Source organism: Capricornis sumatraensis, chromosome 15 (genome assembly GCF_032405125.1).
Source record: "Capricornis sumatraensis isolate serow.1 chromosome 15, serow.2, whole genome shotgun sequence".
Lineage (NCBI taxonomy): Eukaryota > Metazoa > Chordata > Mammalia > Artiodactyla > Bovidae > Capricornis > Capricornis sumatraensis.
Genome location: NC_091083.1, coordinates 59,850,274 through 59,866,777, shown reverse-complemented (window position 1 = coordinate 59,866,777; position 16,504 = coordinate 59,850,274). Strand labels below are relative to the sequence as shown.

Genomic DNA, 16,504 nt, shown 5'->3' with positions numbered 1-16,504 from the left:
ATTTAGGATTGTTTTGTCTTTCTGATAAGCTGCCCCTCTGTCATTTGGGATGATCCCATTAATCCCTGAGAAGCCTCTTTGTTTTGGAATCTCCCTTGGCTGATATTAAAGGACCACTTCAACTTTCTCTTGATTAATCTTAGAATGGGTACTTTTTCCCTTTGTAATTTTCATCTCTTTGCATCTTTTTATTTATTAAAGTTTTTATTGGAGTATAGTTGCTTTGCATGAATTTGAGCAAACTCCAGGGGATAGTGGCGGACAGAGGAGCGCAGCCTGGCTTGCTGCAGTCCGTGGGGGTGCAAAGAGTCAGACACAACTTAGTGACTGAACAACCACAGCAATAGTTGCTTTAAAATGTTGCGTTGGTTTCTACTGTACAGCAAAGCGCATCAGCAAAGTGCATCTACATATATCCCCTCTGTTTTTTGAATTTCCTTCCCATTAAGGTCACCACAGACACGGAGTAGAGTTTCCTGTGCTGCACAGTAGGTTCTTATTAGTTATGTATTTTATACATACTGTATATATGTCAAAGTCAATTCGTCCCTCAGCCCCTTTCCCCCTTGGTATCCATATGTTTGTTCTCTGCATGTGTATCTCTATTTCTGCTTTGTAGAGAAGATCGTCTGTTGTATCAGTTTTTGCAGATTCCACATGTATGCGTTAATATACGATATTTATTTCTCGTGTTTTTATTTAAATGCATGTTTTGTAGGCTGCATGTAGTTTGTGCTTGCTTTTTTGTCCTTCCTGAGAATTTTTGCCTTTAGTTAAGCTAGTCAGAGGCTCAGACAGTAAAGAATCTGCCTGAAAACAATTCAGGAGACTTGAGAGGAATCCCTGGGTTGGGAAAATCCTGTGAGGAGGGAATGGCAACCCACTCCAGTATTCTTGCCTAGAGAATCCCACGGACAGAGGAGCCTGGAGGGCTGCAGTCCATGGGGCTGCAAAGGGTCAGACATGACTGAAGCGACTTAGCACCCACTCCAGTATTCTTGCCTGGAGAATCGCATGGACAGAGGAGCCTGGCGGGCTACAGTCCGTGGGGTTGCACAGAGTCAGACACAGTCACTTTCGCTTTCAAGCTCTTCAGACTGTTTACACTTCACAGGTCCCTTGATTTCATTGGGTTGAAATCTGCTCTTTAGTTTCTCAGATCTCCAGCCTCTCTGTGCTGCTTCCCCTTCCCACCCCTACCCTGCAGACTCTCACTCTCTCCGTCTCCTTGGTCTTCAGGCTTCATCTTCTTCACTCATGGGCTTTCCAGGCTCTTCCTGGTGCCTCTTCCTGGTCCATGACCTCAAGACCTAGTCAGCTGGGTGATCATAGAGCTCACTGTTTGGTTCCCATCTCAAGGGTCACTATCCTTCCCAGTGTCATCAAAACCACTGTTTCATATATTTTAATTTTTTGTTTATTTGTGGGTGGGAAATTCAGCACGTATTACTCCAGAAGTAGGAGTCAAAATCATCACTTTTCCTTTGGAGCCCTGGATAAATTTTCATGGCACATCCTTCCATGGAACAAACTGTGTTCTGATATGACAAATACCCCAAACGGAGTCCTCCCTACAGGATCCAGCCCCAACGCTGCTTCCTCTAGAAATTCCTCCTTTCTTGACTAAGTCCCCTCCCTGTGTGGCCCGTTTTCTCTTGCCCTCACTATAGAACTCAGCAGACATTTCCTGAGTTTGTGCAGGAAACGAAATGAAAATGGCAGAATCCTCTTTGTGGATGAGCTCACCAGATTTGTTTTCCTCCATTGAGTGAAAATGTTTCAAGCTTGGATAATGACCATGGTTAGAGGAAGCCACACAAACAGATAATTGGGATATGTTGTGAGAGTGTGCAAATAGGCACACACATAATGTGTTTGGGATCATTACAGGTGCTTGTTTTCACATCTCCTTCATCCAAGTGAGCTCGGCAGGGTGTGCCCCACCTGGTCATTTCTCCTCTTGGGCTAGGTGTGCAGCGGGAACAACAGGTCCGCTAGAAATGGTGCCTTCAGTCAATTCAGTTCAGTTGCTCAGTCGTGTCCGACTCTCTGCGACCCCATGAATCTCAGCACGCCAGACCTAATAGATCCATGAAGGTCACAGCTGAGAGAGTGGATGCTGGGGTCAAGCCCAGGTATAAATCTTGGCTCTGTTGCTTAACCTTCAGCAAGAAAACAGGAGCTTGGTTATGGCCATGCTAAGTCTGAGATGATTGATTGGGACCTGAGTGGAGACAGCCTGAAGATGCAGCATGGATTCAGGAGAGAAGATGTGACTGGAGAGGGAGAATCTGAGTGTTAGTAGTTGGTCTCTAGTGTCACGGGGCAGGTGAGGTCATGTAGGAAGCAAACATGAAGGAGGGTTTGAGGGCTGAGTCCTGGGCACACCCTTATCTGGAGAGGGGATGATGAAGAACCAGCCAATGACACTGATGGGAGGATGCCGACCAGTGCAGTGCGTGGGGAGAGAAGAGGGAGGCTTGACAAGGAAGAGAGTGGTCCAAGGCCTGACATCCCCCACGAGCATCCTTTCCCTACTGGGTGGATGATGGCGCTGATGATTCAGGGCTGGGGGATGTTCTGCATTCCACACTCACATGGAGTCAGGAGGTTGCCCCCTGCCTGGTGAGGTGGAGTCCGGAGCTCTGGGGTCTGCCGCTCTCTGACCGTGCTGGGTCCTGGGAGAAGAGCCAGCTTTGCCTACTGTGCCTACTGAGCCCTGCCTGCCAGCCAGCCGTGCCTGGGAAAGGCTCTCCAGCATTGGCTGGAGCGGAACTGGATCTGTGCCGTCCTTTTTTATATATAATTTTACTTATTTATGTATTTTTGGCTGTGCTGGGTCTTCGCTGCAGTGTGGGTTTTCTCCGGTTGTGGTGTGTGGGCTTCTCGCTGCAGCGGCTTCTCTTGTTGTGGAGCACAGGCTCTGGAGCACATGGCCCCCTGTGGCTGTGGCTCCCGGGCTCTAGAGCACATGGGCCCCTGTGGCTGTGGCTCCCGGGCTCTGCAGCACAGGCCCAGTCATTGTGCTGCATGGGCTTAGTTACCCCGTGGCATGTGGGACCCTCCCGTACCGGGGATCAAACCCGTGTCTCCTGCACTGGCAGGCAGATTCTTTACCACTGAGCTGCCAGGGAAGTCCAAGGTTTTACTTTTAACTGACTTAGTACTTTTGGCCCATGCATTGATTTTTATTACTTTGGCCAATTAAGAACTCTATAGAGTATTGAGCAAGAGTGGTCTGAAGATAAATGAAAGTCTTGTGCTTGGAAAGACTATTGTTTCAACCAACGCCCCCAGGGAGAAGATGTTTTGCATTGGGCCGGCTCTGAGTCAGATCCAAGGCAGGCAGCCTTGGATGGGGTGGGGACTTCAGGGTACCAGTGGCAGGTCAAATGATGCAGCTCTTTTGGGGATGAGGGCCGTTCCTCTCCCCATAGTGGCTCCCAGGCACCCGGTCCTCAGGAGACAGCAAACTGCTGCGAGGGTGCTCCAGTCCGAGAGAGGGGACTGGATGGAGCAAAACATTCTCACTGAGATTCCACCAGTTCCTCTTGAATAAAGACCCCCTGTGCTGCTTTAAATTAATTTATGGAATTCAGAAGAAGTTGACCCTGATGATATTTGCAATTTTCTTGCTGTTCTTATGGAGAGGAGAATTTTCTACTATCTTCACTACTTTCACTCCACAAAGGTCTGTCTTTTTAAACAATTATTTAGAGATAAGGAAACCATGTTGATGATTAAAAATAAAATACAGATAAATTAATAGGTTAAGTCCATTTCTAGTGTCTCTATGCCGATTTATAAGAAGATTTTATATATTAACAAAATTAAATGCAAATATAGATACAGGTATATATCTCTATCTATCTATAAGGTACATATTTTCCTACAAGTTATTTTTCTTAGCAATGTATCGTGACTGTCTTTTTGTCTCTCAATAATGAATATACCACTGTTTTTAATCGGTGCTTCCCAGGTGGTTCAGTGGTAAAGAATATGCCTGCCAGTGCAGGAGATATAGGTTCTATCCTTGGGTCAGAAATATCCCCTGGAGAAGGAAATGGCAACCCAGTCAAGTATTCTTGCCTGGAGAATCCCATGGACAGAGGAGCCTGGTGGGCTACAGTCCATGGGGTTACAAAGAATCATACACGATTGAGTGAGTAAGCAACAACAACCACCATCTTTAATAGGTTGATAATACTCAGATGACGCACCGTAATTTGGCACATGCTGTCTTGTTGGGATATTTTGGCTGTGTTTGTTGTTGCTCAGTCACAAAGTTGTGTCCAACTCTTTGCAGTCGCATGGACTGCCACACGCTAGGCTTCCCTGTCACTCACTATCTCCCAGAGTTTGCTCCAACTCATGTCCATTGAGCTGGTGATGACATCCAACCATCTCATCCTCTGTCACCCCCTTCTCCTCCTGCCCTCAATCTTCCCCAGCATCAGGGACTTTTCCTATGAATCGACTATGTTTAATTTCTTTATTTTGTAAATAAGGCTGGGTGGACACCCTCGTATGTGTGTTTTATGTGCTTGTCCCATTTGTTTTGGAAGCAGACTCTTGGAAGGGGTGTTTCTGGCTCCAAAGATAGGAGCACAAGTGTGTTTGGGGTCACTTGTGGAGACGATGGTCTCCACAGTCAAGAAGGGAAGTTTCCTGGCCTCTGTTTCTTTGCATCACACCTTACTCTGGATCACCTGCTCATTTAGACTAATGCTGTCAGTTTGGTAGAAGTACCACTCAAATTCATGTAAAACCTTTAAGCCATTTGTCTGGAAATTTCTCTTTGACTTTTAAGTAACCAAACCTGGTAACCCCCAATAGCCTGGGAAAGACTGTCAGCCCAGACATTTTCATAATGGCCCTATAGGTGCCCAAGCTGTGCTCATAGAGGCTGGAAGATTAAGCAGAGAATTACTCACTCTTAGAACTAAGACTTCCTGTGCAGTGAATTCTCATCACATGTAGAAATCTCTGATGAAAGGGTCTTTCAGTTAAGAACAAATATGCTTAAAGTTCGTAATGGCAAGCCTGAGACATTTGCAGTAGGCTTAAAGACGTTCTTTATCAAAAGCTGAAAAGATTAAACTGCCTTCAGTGTCATTTCATGGTTAAGCATGTTACACTCATCTGAAATGGCAATCCCCCTCGCCTTCCCACCATGTATGAGACCCTTGACATTCACGAAGGACGTGTCCCGAGACCTTTGAGGCTCCCTCAATTCATAAATGCCAGTTTGGCTTTCAATTTTCCCCAGACCATGTAGCAGAGATCAACAGAAAAATGTGTGTGACTGCTTTAGGCTTTTATGATTCTATAAATATAGAGCTCTAATCATGTATAAAGCTATTAAAGCAAAATCAGGTTGGAGTCCTGGCTGAAATGGTTTCTGGGGTCATTATTTTTCTCTTTGTCTATAAAACACATAGTAAACAAGCTTACATTAGAAAGTCAAGTTTCAGTCAAGTACGATTGTTTGTATCTTACTTTATCCCAAATTTCTGTTAAACTACCACTTTGCTGGAGGTATTTCTTACTTTGCATGTCCGTACCCCATGCTGGGAATTGACTTTCTTTAGGGAGCCATGATTCTTAATACATAGTTTGCCTCCAGCTGTGGGAAGACCATTGGATGACGGTTTGAACTCCAGGAATCAAACCTATCCCCTAATGAAAGTGCAAAACCACACACCCTCAGAATCACAGTCTACGTTGTATTAATACTTGGAGTTTTTTGCCGGTTGTCAGCATGTGCACTGGCTGGGGCAGGTAGGGACTCTGGTGTTCAGAAAGCTCAGTGCCGTGTCCTGGCACCTAAGGCGTGACCCTTCTCTGACTTTGAATGCAGCCAATCCCCATTTCTGCTATTAGCATCTTACTGATGAGAGAGATGTTACTACTACTTCTGTTACCCAGCTTCCCTGGTGGTTCAGATGGGAAAGAATCCACCTGCAATGCAGGAGACTCGGGTTCACTCCCTGGGTTGGGAAGGATCCGCTGGAGAAAGAAAGTAACCCACTCCAGTATTCTTGCCTGGAGAATTCTGTGGACGGAGAAGCCTGGCAGGCTGTGCAGTTCATGGGGTCGCTGAGTCAGACTCGACTGAGCAACTAACACTTTTACTTTCTTTTGTTACTCAAAAGTTAGTGACTGGAGTGTTTCAATGTTTACTTACATGAATTGCCAGCTACAGGTGCTAGTTTCTGCAAAAATCTCCCAGTCGATAATGTGTTAGGTAAATCTGAGCATTATTCCTTAAGATCTTACATCTTACGTGCACTCAGATGTCACTCTGCTGCTTCCGGACACGGGGGGCAGGAGGTAAAGATCAGTGTCAGCCTTCTAGACCCTGAGTCAGGCTCACTCGACTGGATAACCTGCTGCATCAACACTGTTCCAGGACCCAGGAGAACAGACTATCAGGGAACTTTCAGTCTAGTGGAGGAGACGATGATAAACTAAGGAACCAGAAAGAGATCAGATAAGGGAGGAATTGATCCTGAGGGTGACGGAGATTAGACGACCTACTGGGTCTCTGAGGGCCGGGTTCTGGGCCAATGACATGGTTCAGACAGTAGCCAGCCCAGGATGGTCCAGGCAGAGTGGGGTGCTCAGCACTGGATGGACATGTTGCTGAGACCCTGAGCTGGGATATTCCAGGAATGAAAGGGGATCCAGGTGGCCACGGGGTAGCAGGCAGTGGGGAGGAAGGGAAGAGCCACCGTGGATAAAAGTAACTAATTTATGACCCGAACTCGGACACTTTTGAAAGAGAAGGTGGTGCTATTGATAATTGCTCTGGGATAGCAAGTGTCTCTCACGATGGTCAGTGGAGACTTGCATGCAGAATCGGTGCCCGACCCACGGAAGGTGTGGGACGAGGGGGCTTCGTGAAGGGAAGTGCCGTGCCCGCCGTTCTCTGCGGGGCACCATAGCTGCCAGACTCACCCCCCTGGCTCTGGTGCAGGGTCTCCCCCGGCAGCCGGCACCTCCTGACACCCGTCATCTCATCACCCCTTCTCCCAGGGACCCTGCCGAGGAAATGCAAGAAGGAGCTCCTAGCGGTGAAGCTGAGGAACCGGCCCAGCAGGCAGGAGCTGGAGGACCGAAACATCTTCCCCCAGAGGACGGACGAGGAGAGGCAGGAGATCCGGCAGCAGATCGAAATGAAGCTCTCCAAGTAAGTGTGGGTGCGTGGGCCCCAGAGGGGCTGGTCCCACCTGCCCACAGCCCAGCCCTGCGTTGCACCCACCGCCGTCAATGTTTGGGTTCTTGCTGTGGGGGGCCATCGGGGCATCAGATGCTTGGCGGCCTCCCTGGCCTGGACACATGACATCCCCTGTGACAACTGACGTGTCCCTGGACACTGGTGAGTACCCCCCCACTCCGGGGCCAGTCTTCCTGGTGGAGAGGGACTGGTTGTTGAAGCAGGGCCTGTGGTTTGGACAAGCTCTTGGGGGACGGGGTGGAGTTTGCCAGTGCTGCTGGTCTCTGGCACCCTGGGAGAAGCAGGGCTCGAAAGCAGGGGCTCCCGAGCTCAGGGGTCCCAATGTTTTGGTTGGGTGACTCTGGTGTCCTATGCACCGTGGGACGTTTAGCAGCTGCCCTGGAGATGCTCACAGCCTGCCCCCCCTGCCCCCACCACTGTGACAACCACACATCCCCTGGGGATGGAGCCACTGCCACCCCTGGTCTAGGACCACTCCCCCGCAGGTCGCCCTCTGCCTGAGGCTTATGCTGCCTCACTGCAAGCAGATGGGCCCTTGTTCCCCATCCTCCTGTCACCCTCTGAATGCCTTTACTTCAGGTTTTTTGGGCCAAGGGCAGTGAGTGTAAGTGGGTAAAGCCCAGCACCCAGATGTTGCATTTCTCTGGGTCTCAGTTTTCTTGCCTGTGAAATGGGGATGACACCAGCTGTGGGCTCACAGAGGAGCAGTGGGCTCACGTTTCTGCAGGCTGTGGGGTCCCCGGCTGGGGTCCTGAGGGCCTGGAATCACATAGTCCCAGTTTGAATCGCCACTCTGTGCTAATGTTGGGCCAGTGCAGTGGACTCACCTCTCCAGGTCTTGCTTTTCTCATTCACGAAGTGGGGTGCTGATGCTGTCAAGGTTGTTTTGAGTTGCGGGGAGGTCCCATAAGGAAGGTGCATTGCAGGCCTGGGGCATGTGGCGGTGCTTAGTAAGTCAGTGCTCAGGCTTCCCTGGTGGCTCAGATGATAGTCTGCCTGAATGCGGGAGACCTGAGTTCAACCTCTGGAAGATCCCCTGGAGAAGGGAATGGCTACCCACTCCAGTATCCTTGCCTCGAGAAGTCCACAGACAGAGGAGCCTGGTGGGCTAGCGTCCGTGGGGTCGCAGAGAGGTGGACGTGACTGAGCGACTAACATTTTTCAAATCAGTGCTCACCATGGCTGGAGGGGCCTGGGAGCTCCTCTTCCTGTGTTGGCTCTGAGCTGCGTGGTAAGGGTGCCCACTGTGGATGGCTGTTGAGGTGCCCATGGTGATTGGTGACCCCCAACCCAGAACAGGGCTCCAGGTGGAGAAGCTTTTTAAAATACTGATTGACGAACCCCACCCTCCACCCTCAACCAGGATCAGTCTCTGGGGTGAGGGGGGACTTTATTGAATTCCCTGATTTTAATGAGTTGAAGGAGTCTCTCCAAGTTGGATGTTCCTAGCCTGATTGCAGTGAGACTGTCAGACCCCCAAGCACTTGTCTCTCTATGTCTGGTCAGTCAGCAAAGGCTTATCTCACTCGAATGAGGGGCAGGCTGGTGCTGTGGGTAATGAGGGAGAGGGGTCCCCCTGAGCCACACACCTCTGAGAGCATCCTCAGACCTCTTCCTGTCTCGGGCTTGGTACCAACCAGGTGCTCAAGGAGTGCATGTGGGTGGGAAGGAGGGAGGGCTGGGAACACGGCTGCATGGATCTCATGGCCGAAGGGATGTGCCAGCCAATCAGGCTCTGTGTCCCAGCTGCCTGTCTCATGATGCCATGTACTATCACAGGAGGCATGGTTTTCCGTCTCTCTCGTTTCTAGCAAGGTTAAACTTTTTTTTTTTTTAGTGCTTATTAGCTTTTTCAGTTCCTTTCCTGTCCATTACCCGAAGTTTTCTTTATCTTACTGACTTGAGTTTACTCTGGAAATCGCAGCTCCCAGCCCTCTCCCGAGTCTGTGAATGGCACCTCTTCTCCCTCTTTGGGGCTGGTCTCATCATTTTGTTGATGTTTCCCTTTGATTTGTGAAAGCTCTTCATTTCTAAAGTCACCAGATGATCAATCGTGTACTTCTGGTGTCAGGAGCTAGATACGAGCATTGCTCAGGGACCTACCATGTCTGCTGTGGCCACACAACTCTGTCATCACACTCACTCAGTCATGGCCAGTGTGTGGTGAGTGAGTGCGGCTGGGGTCCAGTGGAGGTTTACACACAAACATGAACAGCCCACCGGGCCTCTGATGTACTTTATGGTTCATAATATTTGCGCCCAGTCTTAAAACATCCTCCCCTGCCAAGATGTCAAAAAAAAAAAAAAAAAAGATTTTTACACACGTTGCTTTTGCAGTTGTCTTCTGTGCCAGTTGATAATGGTTTTCTATTTGCTAAACAAAACCAGGGGCTTCCCAGATGGGGCAAGTGATAAAGAACCTGCCTGCCAATGCAGGAGATATTAAGAGATGCGGGTTTGATCCCAGGGTCCAAAAGATCCCCTGGAGGAGGAAATGGCAACTCACTCCAGAATTCTTGCCTAGAAAATCCCATGGACTGAGGAGCCTGGTGGGCTATGGTCCATAGCGTCACAAAGAGTCAGACACGACTGAAATGACTTAGCACGCACACACTCAAACAAAACCAAGTTTTCCTTCAAAATAAGATATTAAGCAAATTAAAGAAAAAATAATAAGCATTGTAAGTACATGTGATTCAAGGAAAACAAAATGATCACGATGATGCTTGACTTAAGAGAACTCTGGGGACTCCACTCCTGTCTCCCAGGGCAGACAGGAAGTGGGAAAAGGTAGGGTGCTGGGACCTCGAAGTCCCTCTGATTAAGTGGTACCCCAAAGCCAGGCTCTGGACTAGACTTCCTCCATTAATCACTGAGTCTGTAGCTTGTTTTAAATCTTGGAGTCACCATGTTTAAAAATGGAAAAGCAAGCCCGGAATTAGACCTGGAGGGGCCGTGGCTGAGGAATCACAACCCGGGGGGTGGGGATGGGGGTGGGGGGGGCATACACAGCCCTCCCGACTGCCTGGTTTGTTTCCCTACAGAAGTGGTTTAATTGGATCCTTTGTCTTTGTTTTGCCTCCTTTCAGAGATTCTTCTGACTTCACTTGCTGAATAATTCAGCCTCTGGTTGCCATGGCAACCTGCCATTCACCATATCCTGAAGTGCAGTTGGTGTTTTCGTCTTGCGTATTTTTTAAAAATTTCCAGACCCTGACTCTTTCATCTTTTGGGCACTCCTAGAGCATTTTTGGATGAAGTGGTCTTGGTCTCCCCCACTCTGCGTGCTGCTTCTTGTTGGGGGGGGCATATGAAGTCAGAGTCAGCTTGTCGGGAGTGAAGCCTCGTGGTAGTTCTCACCCCCTTACTGTCCAGCAGCCCAGCCCACCCTTACTGTGTGTGTAAATGAATCTGCAGTGTCACAGACCCAGAGCTCCAGGGACTCACACGGTGGGCGAGTTCTGGAAGTTATAGTTTTGCTTCGGTACAGGTGTGTGCTCACCATTTAAGAGGAGCTGGCGGCAAGGGTGCCCGACAGCTTTCTTTTTTGCTACTGTTGCTGTTATTATAAGCTTGAGGTGTCCAGCACTAGAATTCAGCATTTGTTTACAAAGTTATCAAATGACAACTTTGCCTTCTAAGTGCAGAGCCCGTGCAGTGAGTTTTGCTTGCTTTCCCTCATTTCATTGAATCTTTGTAGGAACCAATTGTCATCATCTCCATTTTACAGATGAGAAAACTGAGACTTGATGAGAGAGGTTTAGAAACTTGCCCGGAGTCACACAGCTCTGAGGAGGCGGGCTAGGTTCCTCAGAATTCCCAGCCTGGGTGGCAGGGGAAGCAGGCTCTCGGAGGCGGTCTCTGGCTTATCTGAGTCTCTGGGTTTTCTCATGTTGTATGGCTTCCGTCAGGACATTCAGGCCTCCAGCCAGGCCCTGGGCCTCTGTGCAAAACGCTTCATGCCTGTGTTAAGGTGGGGATCGCGGAGGGGATGCAGATGTGCCCCCTATACCTGAAACAGCACGGTTAGTGAAAATATCCAGAGAGAGACTCTGGGCCAACCATGGGCTTCGGGGAAAGGCAGCCAGGTGGGTTCAAATCCCAGGCTTAGTGCTGTGGGCTTGGGTCAGCACCACCTTCTCCGAATCTACCCCTGGTTTGTAAATTCAACACCGTGGCAGCATCTACCTCCTGGGACCTTCGGAAGATTCTAGGGTAGTCCCTCTACAGACAGGTGAAAATGTGTTCCTGGTGGGGAGGGGAGGGGCGTGGAGCTTCTGCTGGTGGTCCTGGCTGGATGTACTTGACTAGTGGTCACCTGGGAGGCCAGGCCAGGGTGCTGAGCTGCTGTAGAAGTGGCACCTGGAGGACTCCGGTTGTGTTAGTGTAGTTGTTAACAACCTTGTTTTTGTTCCCCGCTAAAGTGTTCGTCGCTTAGTTGTGTCTGACTCTTTGCAACCCCATGGGCTGTAGCCCATCAGGTTCCTCTGTCTGTTGGATTTCCCAGGCAAGAATATTAGAGTGGGTTGTCGCTCCCTCCTCCAGGAGATCTTCCCGACCCAGGGATGAAACCCAGGTCTCCTGCATTGTAGAAGATTCTTTACCGTCTCAGCCACCAGGGAAGCCCTTATGGTGCAATTTGCCTGGACTGGGGGGCGGGGTGCCAGGGGCCTCCAGAATGCTGCGTGACCTTCTATTAAGTCTCCCCTGGGGGCTCCTCTGCTCTAGGGCCGCCTTGTGAGGAGCTGATGAATGCTCTGTAGCGTCCTCCAGGAGCTGGTAGTTAGCACGTTTGTGTGGGCATTAAATACTCCTCGAGCTGGTTCCTCTGCACATCCTGTTCTCCCGTTTCCAGAACAAACTGCCGCCACTCAGGCCTCCAGGAAACACAAGTTCCCAGAAAATAAGTGTTTTGTGCTACTGCTCCCCTCCCCCGCACCTGCCTTGAAAACTGCAGAACTTGAGGAGGAGGCTTGTTGCTTTTAAGGATGGCAGTGGAGATTGGCACCCCTGCTAATCATGGGGTATTAGCTGTGGGGCTTTGTTTCTGCTGAAGGTGCCAGGAAACCTGGGGCAAAGAGCAGGGTCTCAGTTCTGTGGACACAGGGTTTTGAAAATATTGAAACCTGACTTTTTCTGGGCTTAGCAGGAAAAAAAAATGACTTAATTGCTGGAAAGGAAGCTGCTCCTTTGGGAAGTGTTGAGGCGTCCTTGCAGAGGGCAGGGGATTGCATAATAACGAATATTGATAAACACTTGCTGATTTTCCTCTTCAGCAGTGCTAGGTAAGAGCCCAGCTCCTCCCCGGTGTCTTGAGTCCAGCCATGCAGACATCCTATAAGTGGGGACAGAGAAGCATGGTATTAATGATGGTCATTGTTAACACTTATTTAGTGTCTTCTGTGTACCAGCTTCCTGTCAAGTGTTTCAAATACATCACCTCCTTGGAGCCTTGTGAGAGCTCTCTAGGGTAGGAATTGTTAATGGTCCTATTTTTCGGATGAAGGTAACTGGCTTAGGACAGTGCAGTCACTTCCCTGTGCTCATACAGCAGGAAGTGTGGGGGGCAGGGTCACTAGTCATCCCATCCATGCCAGTGCCCATATCAGAGCGTCCATCCAGGCTACCAGGGAACTTTGTGAAAGTGCTGATTCCAAGGCCCCACCCCAAATCTCCTCAACAGAGCCCTTCCCTTGAGTGTCACAGGACCCTTGGGAGACCGTTCTCAGAGACCTCGGGACCAAAATAAGCCTGACTTATTACGTTGGTTTTTTAAGGAGCGTGCATGTTTGTAGTTAATCATGTTTCCCTTTTTGTCTTGGCTACCAGGAAGCTCAGAGCCAAGTGTGCAACTAACTGCCTTGTATCATTTGGGTTGTGTGTCTATGTTTGACCTTCTCTTGTATGGCCTTTGTCTTAATTTCATCAACTTTTTTTTTGGAAGGAAGGAGTCTCACATTTATTGATCATACTATGTCTCACTCACCTATGTTACATTTTTCTTGAGGTTACCAGAAACCAACTAGGTATTAAAATAGACTCCTGTCATTTGACCTAACATTAGGGATTTTGGATAATTGCCAGTAATTTCTAAAGTATAGAACTTGAAGTTTTTCTAAAGCATTCATGCAAAGCCAATGCCCACCTGAGGCTGAGGTTGTGCAGAGAGTGATGAGCCAGGAGTGAGACAGGATTACTGGGGAGCATCTCTGTTTCAGTTTGAATTTTCTTTTCTTGCCTCTCTTTCCCATCTGTTGTAGTTCTCCAGATCTGCTCCGATTGTATTCCTTTAACAATTTTTTTATTGGAGTATAGTTGCTTTACAATGTTGTATTTTCTGCTGCATAGCAGTGAATCAGCTGAGAGTGTGTGTGTGCGTATGTGTATATGTATCCCTTCTTTTTGGGGTTTCTTTCCCATTTAGTTCACCACAGAACACTAAGTAGAGTTCTCTGTGCTGTACGGTAGGTTCTCATCAGTTATCTATTTTATACATAGTGCTGTATAATGTTAATCCCAATTTCCCAATTCATCCTGCCCCTCTTTCCCCGCTTGGTGTCCATACATTTGTCCTTGACATTTGTGTCTCTATTTCTGCTTTGCAAATAGGTTCATCTGTACCATTTTTCTCGATTCCACATATATGCATTAAATATATGATATTTGTTTTTCTCTTTGACTTACTTCACTCTGTATACCAGTCTCTAGGTCCATCTGTGACTCTGCAAAAGCGCAATTTCACTCTTTTTTTATGGCTGAGTCATATTCCGTTGCATATATGTGCCACAGATTCTTTATCCATTCCTGTTGATGGGCATTTAAGTTGCTTCCATGGCCTGGCTGTTGTAAATAGAGCTGCAGTAAACACTGAGGTGCATGCATCTTTTGGAATTATGGTTTTCTTCAGGTATGTGCCCCGGAGTGGGATTGTTTTGTTGTTGTTTTCCCAGTGTTACTTGAACTTCCTCAACTCTTAATTTTATCTTTAGGAAGTATATTTTTCTATACATGATTTCAAATCTAGTTCTCAACTTTAAATATAAAAGTATAACTAAAAATACATATTTTTGTGTATACACAAAATAGTATACACGAGATTTTGCCACCTAGCATCGTGGCAGAGGGTTTTCCATTCTTCTACTAGTGTTTAAATTTTCATTTGTAATAGTGGTCTAGTATATAAGGAATGGAGAGACTAGCACCAGCTTTCCTTTTCCCTCTTGCTGTCAAAATCTTTACTTTTAATATAAAACTACATATAATGCTTACTTCCACACATCGGTGGTTTTATTCTTTTTATGTGTTACTCATAAGAACAGCATTTCTAGAGGGTTTCCCTGCTGGCTCAGTGGTAAAGAATCTGCCTGCCAATGAAGGAGACGTGGGTTCGATCCCTGCATCAGGAAGATCCCCTGGAGGAGGAAATGGCAGCCCACTCCAGTATTCTTGCCTGAAAAAAATCCCATGGACAGAGGAGCCTGGCAGGCTGCAGTCCATGGGGTCGCCAAAGAGTTCCACATGACAAAGCAACTAAAACAACAACATTTCCAGAAATGAGAAAAGAGGAGGGAAAATGTATTGAGTGAGATGATTTCATCATTCATGAATGAAGACCAGTTGTTAGCAGAACTCCACAGATCTCTGGGAAATAGCCTGGAATTCATGGTTTGGGAAGGAGGGAGCAAAATTTCTAAATAAACATATGAAGATAATTCAGCTTCACTAGTAACTAGAGATGTGAAAAATTCATAGTAACAAACTTTCATCCCCAATTAAAGTGACTGCAAAGTTTTCAAATATTTTAAAATATTTTTACATTATATTTTACTAGCATAAATACTGATAATGAACACCCCATCCTAGAGGGTGGTGGTTTAAGTGCCACCCACCACTGGCAGGCGTGTGACTCGAAAACAGCCAGGCAGGTGAACAGCCAGGATGGCAAGTCGCATATTTTAACCAAACACTCCACTCCAGGGAGCATCCATTTCTGGTGCATCAGAACTAACAAGCGGATAAGGTGCACATCCTCCACTGGTCTTTTGTCTGCTTCAGCGTCAGCAGCACTAGAACCTTCCTTCTTGTTCTCTGCCATGTGGGGCCATGTACACCTGCCGTGGCATCACTGAGAGGGCAGCTCCTGAGGGCCTGGTGCAACCACCCCCGACTCGTGTAATGACAGCTGTTACCACCACACTTCATGCACGCTCACTGTGACGTAAGGGGATGTTGTGATGACTTAACAGGGAATCTGGTTGAGACTGCAGCAGGGCAGGCCTGTTTCTCCCACGGCATCGCTTCCACGCCCTTGCATGTCTCAGGGGAGCACAAACCCCGTCACAAACCTCGGGTACCTGCAGAGTGTAGGGGCTGGGCGCCAGGGTGCAGAGGCGCATCAGGAACCATCATATCTAATCAGATACGTACAAAACAGATGTATGAATCAGCCACGGAAGCAAGGGTCTAAGACGGAGAGATTAAGCTGGCAGGAGGGAGGCAGAGTTGGGGTGAGGTTTTGAAGAGTGGGTGACACGGAGTATGGTCTTGATGTCGTGATACGTGTCAGTCCATGTGGTGGGCTGGCATGCAAGGATGTCCCAGGCAGAGAGCAGCAGCAAGAGGGTACCACAGCCTGAATCCGCATTGCCCCTTGGAGAACGTGGTGTGGTTGTGAGGAGCTGGGATGGGCAGGGTGGGGGAAGCTGAAGGGCTCAGCAGGGCCAGGGGGTGGGCACTCTCCTGCTCCTGGTCCAAACACAGCCACCTCTGGTCCCTCCCAGAGGGACCCTCCCTTGATGCCCCCACCCCCATCCTCCCCAGGGTCATGGCCTCATAGCCTTTCTCTCCATCCCATCATCCCAGTTTTCTTCCCTGCAATGACTGCTGTCTGAAGTTACCCTTTATTCCTTCATTTGCCAGTTTGGGGTCTGGCTCCCTACTAGAATGCCAGGATCCTGTCTGTTCTTACTTGATGGTCCCTCATCCATTGAGCAGCCACTCCATAAATTGGTGCAAACAGTGGCCAGAGACATCTTGGCCTTTCCTGAGGAACCGTGAGGGTCCCAGAGGGGTTGCAAGCAGGGGTGTGGCAGGGCAAGGGCACGTCCAAGGACTCCTCTGCCTACATGTAGGGGCTTCGCAGGGGACCTAAAGGGGGCTCGTGACTCTGGTCTGTAAGAACCAAGGAGAGGAACGTCAGCACATGACAATGTGGCTGGAGAGGGATGGACTGAAAGCCGGGGGAGGACGGGGAGCAGGACGTGG

At 48.5% G+C, this 16,504-nt stretch overlaps 1 protein-coding gene across 1 annotated transcript in view; it reads left to right on the top strand.

The window, feature by feature from the left end:
- Positions 1-16,504, top strand: part of PHACTR3 (phosphatase and actin regulator 3) — a 187,289-nt gene that overhangs the window by 141,749 nt on the left and 29,036 nt on the right. The window contains exon 8 of the mRNA XM_068986792.1: positions 7,039-7,192. Coding sequence (XP_068842893.1) covers positions 7,039-7,192 — 154 coding nt within the window. The remainder of the gene's footprint in view (positions 1-7,038; positions 7,193-16,504) is intronic.